At 39.7% G+C, this 12,479-nt stretch overlaps 1 protein-coding gene and 1 long non-coding RNA gene across 2 annotated transcripts in view; one reads left to right on the top strand and one right to left on the bottom strand.

The window, feature by feature from the left end:
- Fshr (follicle stimulating hormone receptor) overlaps positions 1-12,479 on the bottom strand; it is a 147,440-nt gene that overhangs the window by 41,261 nt on the left and 93,700 nt on the right. Inside the window, exons 3-4 of the mRNA XM_090336152.1 lie at positions 4,080-4,154; positions 902-976 (exon numbers count right to left, since the gene is read on the bottom strand). Coding sequence (XP_090192278.1) covers positions 902-976; positions 4,080-4,154 — 150 coding nt within the window. The remainder of the gene's footprint in view (positions 1-901; positions 977-4,079; positions 4,155-12,479) is intronic.
- Positions 1-12,479, top strand: part of LOC150060767 (uncharacterized) — a 48,748-nt gene that overhangs the window by 27,904 nt on the left and 8,365 nt on the right. The gene's annotated exons all lie outside the window — the stretch shown is intronic.

Below are 12,479 nucleotides of genomic sequence, written 5' to 3'. Positions count from 1 at the left end.
ACTCAGAGTTTAACTCTAGAGTTCAAACCTTTACATGTTATCTTATAAGCATCATCATAACATTTAATTCTCTGTCAAGATCTCAACTAGTTTTGAAGCCATCAGAGTGAGGGAAGCAGTGATTTTGCTGATAGGGTAGGCTCAAAGGATGAAGCTGAAATATTATATCTAGCTAGGTGTTGGTAGCTTACTCCTGTAATACTCGCTAACTGGGAAGCTGAGATCTGAGAATCAAGGTTCAAAACCAGCCCGGGAAGGCAAATCTGTGACATTCTGATCTTCACTTAACCAAGAAACTGCTGGAAAATGCTCAAGTGGTAGAGCATTAGCCTTGAGCAAGAAAGCCAAATGAGAATGCAAGACCCCGAGTGTCAAGCCACAATACTAGTGTATAAAGAAAATACCATATCTATTGTTAACTGAAATGTAGGAACTAAAGCAATGACATCTACCAGATAAATAAAATACTTTATGCAAAACAAGAAGGACAGTGTCTTGACATCAAGTTCACTACTAGATGATAGAAGAAAGTCTAGCTAGATCTCATTAACTCAAAATTATGTCTGAGTTCTATAAGAGGTCTGCATGACAGTCCCATTAGTGCATATTGCATTTATTTTTCCAAATAAAAGCAAAAATGAAATCAGTGAAATTTGTGGAATTTAAAACATTCATTTATTATTAATTATTAATGTATTAATCTAAAATATTAATATTTAAAGTATTAGTAGAATTTGTTCATTGAGCTAAGCTAAAATCTACCAAGTGTCTCCCTATCTCCATCTCCATGTCTAGACCCCCACTTTTCAACAAACAAGCAATTATTCTCCCATAGTAGCAGCTAAGCTAAAATGAGATCGTACTGTTTTATAGAAAGGGTACCAAATGTATGAGTTCTTACAGATATCGGAGATTGGGAAGGTTCTGGAAGGCCTCAGGGTTGATGTAGAGCAGGTTGTTGGCCTTTTCAATTCTACTGTAAAAGAAGAAGGTACATGCAAGTGACCTCAACTACAAGGAATATAATAGTATTTCTCATGTTTTAAAAGCATATCAGTAAATCATTATTCTAGTTATCCATCCAACAGAAATGAAGCAAACATATAGTGTCTCTTACTATACTAAATTGCATAAACTAACTTTTAACCCTGTGGCATTTAAGACTCATTTCTTGGGACCCATTCACCTGAGTCATTTTCAGGGCTGAATCTTTCACCCCAAAGGCCTCTGGGGTCACAGGAAATGGAGTTTCAGATGAAGCCCATATAGAGAGTGGATCCTTTGTATGGATATGAGAGTTGATGAAAACCAATAAAACAGAGGAATAAATAGATGTGTGAGGGGATAAATGTGTGAGGGAAAGGAAAAGGAGGAGGCACTAAAAATAACTGGAGAAACAGAGGTAAAATGACAAAATAAAACAAAACTTGCCACGAAATTCCACCAGACACAAGCTGCAGTGGGCCAGAGACCCCTTCATACAGCAGACTAAGGCTGCTCCCTCACCACTCCTGGGAAGGGGTGACGAGTTCCCCGTGTTTCTGGCCTGTGCTAGGTCTTGATCAATAGTCCGGAGGTGTTCACATTTCCATCAGAGCTTGTCTTTCTCTGGTCTGGTTGGGTATTTTCAGACATAGTCTTTGTTAATGACTTCCTCCCTGTTTCATTAGCTTTTAGGTAGCAGTAAGCTGTAGCTAACTAGATCCAAGTACCAGACAATTAATCTTCTTAGACACAATCAGTGTTGCATGGGGGTGAGCACCTCCCCATCAGCCAGCTGTCCTATTAGCTCCACTGCCCATCAGAATGCATGGACAGATGCCTGGCTGACTACATCCAACAAGCTGGCTGACTTTGCTTAATATCTCTGATAAGCCCTGTGGGTTCTGAGACCGTTTGCCCCCCCACCCCCTGCCATATCTTTTCTCTTTTCCAAAGTAGTCAGAGAGAGAAGAAAGAAGAAAAGGAGCAAAGAAGGAAGGAAGCAAAGGGAGGGGACGTCTGCTAAGAAAGCTGTCATTTGTATATCAACTCTTTACCCCCCACTCCCTGTCCTCTACAAATGCTTGGTAAATGCTTTAAAAATATGCTGGTCCTGGGCTTTAACTCAGGGCCTGGATGCTGTTCCAAGCTTTTTTCCCCCCCCAATCCCGAGGCTTGAACTTAGAGCCTGGACACTGTCCTTGGGCTTTCTCAAGGCTAGCACTCTACCACTTGAACCACAGCACCACTTCTAGTTTTTTTCTGTATATGTAGTACAAAGGAATCAGACCAGGGCTTTATGCATGCTAGGCAAACATGCCACTCCCAGCTTTCCCTGAGCTTTTTTTGGAAGGGGGGAAAACCAAGATGGGGGAGTGGAGGGGAGGGTAATGGGGACCAAGACATGTGAAAGGGTATCAATGTATGTGAATTAATGCACCTTCTATCTGGCAAATATCATGTAGCCCTTTTATTAATTGCAATAAAAATATTTAAAAAAAAAGACTAGAGCGCTACCACTTGTTTTGGAAGTTAATTGGAGAAAAAGGTTTTGCAGACTTTTCTGACCAGGCTTGCTTGGAACCTTACTCCTCACATCTCCGTTTCCTGAGTAGCTAAAAATAAAAAAAATAAACCACTGGTGCCAAGCACCAGTGATCATGCACTCATGATCGTGTTCATATTCTGTTGTGGGCTTGGCTGCCTGACTTCAGATAGCCTTATAACCTCTCTGTGCCTAATGGTACCTTTCCAGTCGAGAAATATTTAATATGATATCCTTCCTGCAGATTCTAAATATATTATCAATGTACAAATCTTTACCATCTTTTCCTGCAGTAAGTTTAAATGTGTTATTTTATTGGCACAGTGTTTCCTTATTTGATAAACATAAAAATGTTTTCTTTTCTGTTCTCCTCTCCCTCTTTTTCTCCCTTTCTTTCTCGCATTCTATCCCACTATCATTCTTTCACTCCCTCCTTCTCTCCCTAAGTCTTTCCCTTCATCCCTCCTGTTCTTTCTCTCTCTCTCTCTCTCTCACAATATTTTCCCCACTCTCTTTTTCTGCTCCTTCTCTTGCCCCTCCCCCTCTTCCTTCTTTTTGGCAGTACTATGGTTTGAACATGGTGACTGATGTTTGCTAGGCAGGTACTCTACCAGTACAAGCAGCCCTTTTCACTTTAGTTATTTTACACATAGAATATTGTGCTTTATTTCTAGGCCAGATTGACCACAATCTTCCTTTTTATACCTTCCATGGAGCTGAGAGTATAGACATATACCGTAATACTGGATTTATTTTCTGAGTTGGGGTCTTGCAATCTTTTTTGCCTACATTGGCAGAATTTCCTGGGTTCTTAGTTGTACATGGAATATGCTTAGAAAAAAAATTGGCCCATCTCTAAAGTCTTTTCTGATCTTGATAGTCTATGATTTTATGTTACTTTTCAGTAATTACAAACTAGTATAAAGCAGAAGTGAATCTTTGTACTGACATATTTGTAAAACTGGACTGTCTACAATGCATGGTAAATTTGATCGGGATTGTTGAGGAATCAAAGATCATTAGAACCTATGTATTCTATGCCAGCTGATGCCCTAAATTTAATTTATATTGATAATTTCCTTTATTCATTACAGTAATCTTACAGGGTGTAGATTTTTATTCCAGTTTTACAGATGAGAAAACAAAAATCTTATGTACCTGTGTGTCTTGGTGAAGCTTTTATAGTGTCTAAAGGTTTGGTTAGCACTCAGACTAGGATTCTTAGCCTCAGCCATTTCATATGAGAATTATTTTATGCTGCATCAATGGAAGAATCCAGGGTGAAGTAATGAGATAGAAGTACACTAGGATAGTACACTATATAGGACAAGACTTTTGAATCCATGCTATAAAGATCTATGGGACATAGTGAGCCCAGAGCTGGGATCACCAGGCAGGGACACATGATGGGTTTAGGCTGGCATTGGCATTTTAGAATGATAGTGTTAGGAACTGAGGACATAACTAAACCAGTGCCTCTCAGGAATGTCAGAGACTCATAAAGCTTTTGTCAAGAATAATCAGCGAACTCCTCCTCTCAGTTTTTACTTACATTTCATGTAACTTGGGCAGATTGGAGAACACATCTGCCTCTATCACTTCCAGACAATCATTCTGAGAGATCTCTCTGTAAAGAAATAAAAAAGAAACAAAATTTAAGTCAGACCAGTTAAACTCCATATACATTGTTGGGCTCAGCTAGGTCGTTTTGTCTAGGAGGATTCGTGGCACATGAAACTTTGTCCCTGTCCTCAAAGAAGTCAGCTATCATAACAAGAAAAAAAAAAACCACTAGATGCCAATACTTACAGAACAGTGGGAGAACAAATTCAAGGCAATGGCTCAACTTAGAGATTATTTGTCTGTAGATGTAGACATTGAGGGCCAGAGAAGGGGAGAGAGATTTGTCTAGCCATGTTTAGAAAACATACAGGATAAGAACAAACATCAACTTCCCTAGACCAGGACTTTGCAATCTTTTCTTCAGGTCTAGATAGTAAGTACAGTTTGGTTTTGTGGACTACTTGATCTTCGTTGCATCCACTTGCCTGATGATGCAGTGCAAAAGAAGCCACAAATAACATATAATGGCCTGTGTCCTAATAAGACTTTATTTATAAATGCAGATGATGGGTTGTAATTCAATGACCTGGCCAGCTACCAGCGACCGAGTTTAAATCCCCACCCTCCTCCATGCCAGCACTCAAGTACAATTAATGATTGTTTATGCCCATATAAGAGCTTTCAGATTCCAGGTGTGTGTGTGTGTGTGTGTGTGTGTGTGTGTGTGTGTGTGTGTGTGTGTGTGTATTTTCTCTTAGAGCAATTTGAAGGTTGTAAAACCTGAAGTCCACTACACAGAAGCCCAGGTCTTATGGGGAGTGAGGGCAGCTTCATAAGTTAATGTCTATAAAGTGGCTCACAGATGAAACGTGCTATTATTAGGCCTCTTGAGAAGGCTCTCATGCAGTTTTAATGTGGCAGCTGAAGAGTCTCAGGAAATCTCACAGGCAGCAGGCATTCAAATTGGCCCAGGCAGAACTGTCTGCTGGCCTGGGGATTTAGCTGATGAGCTCAAGAAAGGCTTCCACAAAGACCTGGAGAGCAGAGCAGGCAGAGGTTGGGTGGGGGAGGGCACGCATGACTATAGATAGCAACTGTATCAGTGAGGGGTGCTAGGTAACAATCCAAGGCCTTACAATGCAGTGGGACTATGGCCATTTCTCACAAGTCCTGTGCATGAGGAGTCCTTTTCTGAGGGAAAATGTACTCTGCAGTAGCAGAATATTTTTTTCCACATATTTTTATTGTAATTAATAGAAGGGTTACATGATATTTGCCAGATAGATGGTGCATTAATTCACATACATTGATACCCTTTCACATGTCTTGGTCCCCATTTCCCTCCCCCCACCCTCACCCCTCACCTTGTTTTACCCCCGTTCCCTATCCAATTTCAAATAACCAAATACAAATATATACAGAGGTATCAGGTAACAAAGTGAGATACTGTAACAATATGAGATAACCAAGGGACAGCAAAAGAGATGAGAGATAACATAGTACCTTAAGAACAACAATCATTCATTATATGGCTTATGTTTCTATATCCTAGAGATCCTTTCATTCAGCGTCCTACTATATGGCCTTTTGTATCAAGGTTTTGCTCTATTGCGAATCTCTGCTAGGAGAGCCCAAGGTTTCTACTGATTATGACAAATGAGGGAAACCATTGAGCCTAAGTTCCTTTGAGTCTGGCTTACTTCACTTAATATGATCTTTTCTAAGTCTTTCCATTTCCTAACAAGTGGGGCAATGTCATTCTTTCTTACAGCAGCATAGAATTCCACTGTGTACAAATATCACATCTTGTTGATCCAGTCATCAACTGAGGGACATCTAGGTTGGTTCCATATCTTTGCTATGGTAACTAGTGCTGCAATGAACATTGTTGTGCTGGTGGATTTAGTATGTCCTTGTTTCTGGATGATTGGGTAAATGCCAAGTAGTGGAATTGCTGGGTCATAGGGGAGCTCTATGTTTAGTCTTTTGAGGAACTGCCACACTGCTTTCCATAGTGGTTGAATGAGTTTGCACTCCCACCAACAGTGTAGTAGTGATCACTCCTGGCCACATCCCCTCCAGCATCTGTTGTTATTAGTTTTCCTGATCCTGGCCATTCTAGCTGGAGTGGGGTGGAATCTCAGAGTTGTTTGGATTTGCATTTCTTTTATGACCAGAGATGTTGAGCATTTCTTCGTGTGTCTATAGGCCATTTTTGTTTCTTCTTCAGAGAAGACTCTCTTTAAGTCTTTGGCCCATCTTTTAATGGGATGGTTGTTACTTTGGAGATTAGTTTTGGAGTGATTCAATTTTTTGAGTTGTTGATATATTTTAGATATGAGGCCCTTGTCTGTTGTATGGTTAGTGAAGATCTTCTCCCACTCTGTAGGCTTCCTATTTAGTGTACTAGCTATGTCCTTTGCCATTCAAAAGCTCTGCAATTTAATGCAGTCCCATTTATCCAGCCTTTCTCTGATTTGTTGTGATTATTGGTCTTCATTAAGAAAGTTTCGACCTGTGCCAAGGAGGTCTAGTGTATCTCCTATTCCTTCTTGTAAAGTTTTCAGAGTGTTGGCTTTTACCTCCAGGTCTTTGATCCATTTGGAGTTAATTCTAGTACAGGGTGACAAAGAAGGATCCATCTTTCGTTTTCTGCATGTGCTTAACCAGTTCTGCCAGCACCACTTGTTGAAGAGGCTGTCTTTCTTCCATTCTATTTTTTTGGCTCCCTTGTCAAAGATTAGGTGGGCATAGGTGTGTGGTTTAATATCTGGGTCTTCAGTTCTATTCCATTGGTCTTCAGGCCTGTTCTAGTGCCAGTACCAAGCTGTTTTGATAATTATAGCTCTGTAATAGAGTCGAAAGTTTGGTATTGAAATTCCTCCTGTGCTGTTCTTTCTGCTAAGAAGTGTTTTTGCTATACGGGGTCTTTTATTATTCCATATGAAATTTTGGATTGCCTCTTCTATTTCTTTAAAGAATGACATTGGGATATTGATGGGTATTGCGTTGAATTTGTAGATAGCCCTTGGCAAGATTGTCATTTTCACGATGTTAATTCTTCCAATCCAGGAGCATGGGAGGTTTTTCCATTTCCTTAGGTCTGCTTTAATTTCCTTTTTCAGGGTTTTAAAGTTTTCATCAAAAAGGTCCTTTACATTCTTAGTTAAGGTAATTGCTAGGTACTTTATTTTCTTTGAGGCTCTTGCAAAAGCAATTGCTTTCCTGATTGTTGCCTCGTTCCTCTCACTGTTGGCGTTGAGGAAGGCAGTTGATCTTTGAGGGTTAATTTTATACCCAGTAGCAGAATATTTAAAGGAGTCAAGTGAAAGTGGCACATAGGTACAGAAGGAAGCATGGAGGAGAGGACTTAGGAGTCAAAGGGAGCTTAGCTCTAATAGAAGCCAATTCTTCCAGGTTCACCAATAGTGATTTGATGATCACTGTATTCTAGCCTAACAGTTGGACACCTTTCCCTGTGTGTAGTCGTGTGTCAAGAATTCTTATATCTGGATTGGTTTATTTAGTCTAAAAGAAGAAGGAATTATTAGAACAACCAAGTAAGGAAGCACTTCTGATTATTTTGGAAGGTAGTTCATATGTTGTCTCAGTTTCAGAGGAGAGCTGTTGTACTGGTCGGGGTTACCTTTGGCCAGGTGAGTGTTGAGGGATAGAAAATAAAGTGTAGCAGTGGTAAAGTACTTCACTAAGAAATTCTGAGGTCATGTTCTAGTTTAAACCAGCTCTGCCTCTGCTTATTTCTATAGTCATTTATTGAGTGTTTACTATTTACCAGCCACTTTCCCTATAATCTCTACAATCCTTTGACATCACACTGAAGTGGGCATTTCAGTCTTGCTTACAATGCCTCTATGTGCAGAGCCAGCTCTGTTCAACATCAGGGCAACATTTATTCCTTCTATACATGGCCACATTTGTTTTCCTGTCCATGAAATTCTCAAAAGACTTTTTGCATTTCTCAGATAAGCAATTATTATATTCATTTGTCATTGAAGTTTTTTTAATAATTGTAAAGTGATGTACAGAGGGGTTATAATTACATAAGTAGGAGATGAGTAAAATTCTTGTTGAACATTGTCATTTTCTGACTTTGGAGTTCTGGAAAACATTTTACTCATCTCTCTATTTGCAGCATAAGTGACGGGTTAGTATACATTTAGTGTTCAGTAATAATTATGGGATGGAAGAATGGATGGGTAAATGGTGAAGGAAGAGTCTTCTGTGAGTGGCACTTCCAAGTGGACACAGGGATTCTTTTGTGGCATTTTGGGGGAGTTAACAGTGTGTGCAACTCTAGCAAGAGACCCACGTCTGGGTTGTCCATGACTTAGGCCTTTATCACAGGAATTTTTACTAGTATAACAGTTCAGGAACACATCTGTTCAGGAACAGTTCAGGAACAGTTCAGCATCTGGCTATACATGGCTCTATTTCTCCATCTCACCATGTTCCCTAGTCTTGCTGCTCAGGAGATAAAGCTCTTGAATTGTCAGAACAGCTCTCACAGAGAAAGGAGGGAAAGGACTGGTGACTGAAGGGTTTACAAGGCATTTGTTGAGAGATTAGAGAAGTTGATCCTGAGCTTCACTATGTATCACAGTTCAACTTCCCATGAAGGAAAGGGAAATCCACTCCCATGCAGGGCTAGGAGTAAAGGTCATGCTCTCTGGGAATGAGCATTCTCCTTCAGACTTGCACTCTGTTAGCTAAGGTGTGCATGTATAAATCCGACAGTAGGGTCAGATGCTTCTTGTAAGGGAAATCTTTAGAGAGTTAATGAGAATTTTGAATACAACTAGTACCACACAAAGTCCAACCTATCATAGAGTGATATGGCATGCCACCTGCTCTAACTGGCACTCATTCACCCAGTGCTGAGACTTTGAACAGAATCACTATAGGATTATAGAATAAAGAGACACTGAAGAGCTGTGTCCACTGGCTGCAGGCCTGGGTGGTATTTCCATGAGATGATTTAGAAAACAACATCTAGGAAGAAGCCAAATATTCATATTCACTGTTGTGGTTAAGCTATGGTTCAAATGTGTCTCCTAAATGTTTCTTCTCTCCACTCAAAAATCCTTGCTTGGGCATTTGTCCCTTTGCAGGCAACTGGTTCCCTTTTAAGTTTTTCTGCTATGTTCAACCCAATCAGGTGGGGGAGCCATGCTGTTTGGATAGTCCAGCCACCAAACAAGTAACCCTTTTTCTTTGTATGTTAACTAGAAATATGTATTCTGTGATAGCAGCCCAAAGTGGACTACCAAGCTCTTTTCCAATAAATCAATTTTTTCCCAACCTATTCCCCCCTGACCTGGAATAGTAGGGAATTCAAATGCATTAAAATATTTGTAATGTACATGGAATCATTTTTTCTGGTTTTTAGTAACAAGCTAAATGTAGCTGCCTATTTTCTTTTCTAAGTTCCCTGTAATCTAGGGGACATACATACCTATCAGAGATGCTCATGCAATACACTGGATTTGCATTCTGCTATTGTGCTGTATAGTTGCAATAAATAAATTGCCTGCTCTAAGCAAAGAACTTCTGGAGGACAGCAAATTGTCTTTTATCTTAGCATTCCTATTCTAAACCAAGTGTTTGCTCAATGAATGAATTATCTTTGAAAGATTAGGAAAGATTTTCCAACTTCTTTTGTGCAATAAAGCTATGTTCTTGAAAACTTGCAGTAAACAGACGCTTTGCAAATCAAATTGTGTATTAACACAGGAGGGGAGCTTCTTGTGCAGCAGAATTTTGAAGTGAGAGTTTTAAAGAGTGGAGAATGAATTTAGCAAATGTTCAGCAAATGTTGCTGAAGTAGTTCCTGTGTGTCAGGTACTGACATTGGCGCTGGGAATGTAGAGATAAATATCCTGGGTCCTGGGTCTTACCTGTCATTTGGCACTACAGGGCTTCTATGCTATGCTTTTTTGTTTTAAAAATTATGTTTTATTGTTGGCGTGGGCTTTTGTAAACTGAATACCAGATAATCTACATTTCAGCAACATAAAAAATGAATTTCTGGTTAAGCTAATTCCTAGGTACTTTATTTTCTTTGAGGCTATTGTGAAAGGAGTTTCTTTCCTGATTATTGCCTCGTCCTCTCACTGTTGGCGTAAAGGAAGGCAGTTGATTTTTTTTTTTTTTTTGCCAGTCATGGGCTTGAGCTCAGGGCCTGAGCCCTGTCCTTGGACTTTCTCAATGCTAGTACTCTACCACTTGAGCCTCAGCACCACTTCTGGCTTTTTTCTATGTATGTGGTACCAAGGAATCAAACCCGGGTCTTCATGCATGCTAGGCAAGCACTTTAACCACTAGGCCAAACTCCCAGCCCAAGGCAGTTGATTTTTGAGCGTTGATTTTATAGCCTTCTACTCTTCCAAAGTTTTGAATCAGCTAAAGGAGCTTGGGAGTAGAGTCTATAGGATTCTTTAAATACAGAATCATGTCATCTGCAAAGAGGGATAGTTTTATTTCCTCTTTCCCTACTTGGATCCCCTTTATGCTTGCTTCTTGCCTTATTGCACTGGCTAGGAATTCTAGTACTATGTTAAAGAGTAGGGGAGAGAGTGGGCATCCTTGTCTCGTTCCTGATTTTAGAGGGAATGGCTTTTGATTTTCACCATTAAGTGTAATACTAGCGGTGGGTTTCTCATACACAGCCTCTAGTTTCTCCAGAGCTTTTAACATAAAGGGGTGTTGGATCTTGTCAAATGCCTTTTCCGCATCTATTGAGACAATCATGTGATTTTTGTCCTTGCTCCTGTTGATGTGTTGAATTATATTAATTGATTTGTGTATGTTGAACCAGCTTTGCCTCCCTGTGATGAATCCAGATTAATCATAGTGTATAATTTTTTTGATGAGTTGTTGTAGACGGTTGGCCAGTATTTTGTTGAGAAGTTTTGCATCGATGTTCATCAAAGAAATAGGTCTATAGTTCTCTTTCTTTGATGAATCTCTGTCTGGTTTGGGGATGAGGGTTATACTGGCTTCATAGAATGAGTTTGGTAAGGAACCTTCATTTTCAATTTTGTTGAAGAGCTTGAGGAGTATTGGTGTGAGCTCTGCTTTGAAGACCTTATAGAATTCAGCTGTGAATCCATCTGGCCCTGGGCTTTTCTTAGGTGGAAGTTCTCTAATTGTCATTTCTATTTCAGAGCTTGAAATAGGCCTTTTGAGTTGGGTTAGTTATTCTTGGTTCAGTGTGGGTATGTTAATATTGGCTAGGAATTCATCCATTTCATCTAGATTCTCAAATTTGTTGGCGTAAAGATTTGAGAAGTATTCCCTCATGATATTCTGGATCTTGCTAATTTCTGTCATGATATTACCATTTTCATCTGTGATTTTGTTTATTTCAATATGCTCTCTTCTTTTTTTTGGTAAGATTTGCCAAGGGCTATTTACAAATTCAACACAATACCCATCAATATCCCAATGTCATTCTTTAAAGAAATAGAAGAGGCAATCCAAAATTTCATATGGAATAATAAAAGACCCCGTATAGCAAAAACACTTCTTAGCAGAAAGAACAGCACAGGAGGAATTTCAATACCAAACTTTCGACTCTATTACAGAGCTATAATTATCAAAACAGCTTGGTACTGGCACTAGAACAGGCCTGAAGACCAATGGAATAGAACTGAAGACCCAGATATTAAACCACACACCTATGCCCACCTAATCTTTGACAAGGGAGCCAAAAAAATAGAATGGAAGAAAGACAGCCTCTTCAACAAGTGGTGCTGGCAGAACTGGTTAAGCACATGCAGAAAACGAAAGATGGATCCTTCTTTGTCACCCTGTACTAGAATTAACTCCAAATGGATCAAAGACCTGGAGGTAAAAGCCAACACTCTGAAAACTTTACAAGAAGGAATAGGAGATACTCTAGACCTCCTTGGCACAGGTCGAAACTTTCTTAATAAAGACCAAGAATCACATCAAATCAGAGAAAGGCTGGATAAGTGGGACTGCATTAAACTGTGGAGCTTTTGTATGGCAAAGGACATAGCTAGTACACTAAATAGGAAGCCTACAGAGTGGGAGAAGATCTTCACCAACCAAACAACGGACAAAGGCCTCATATCTAAAATATATCAACAACTCAAAAAATTGAATCACTCCAAAACTAATCTCCAAAGTAACAACCATCCCATTAAAAGATGGGCCAAAGACTTAAAGAGAGTCTTCTCTGAAGAAGAAACAAAAATGGCCTATAGACACACGAAGAAATGCTCAACATCTCTGGTCATAAAAGAAATGCAAATCCAAACAACTCTGAGATTCCACCCCACTCCAGTTAGAATGGCCAGGATCAGGAAAACTAATAACAACAGATGCTGGAGGGGATGTGGCCAGG

This window comes from Megascapheus bottae, chromosome 7 (genome assembly GCF_031878675.1).
Source record: "Megascapheus bottae isolate mThoBot1 chromosome 7, mThoBot2.hap1, whole genome shotgun sequence".
Taxonomy (NCBI): domain Eukaryota; kingdom Metazoa; phylum Chordata; class Mammalia; order Rodentia; family Geomyidae; genus Megascapheus; species Megascapheus bottae.
The sequence above is the reverse complement of the archived record's forward strand: the minus strand, read 5'-3'. Positions and strand labels throughout refer to the sequence as shown.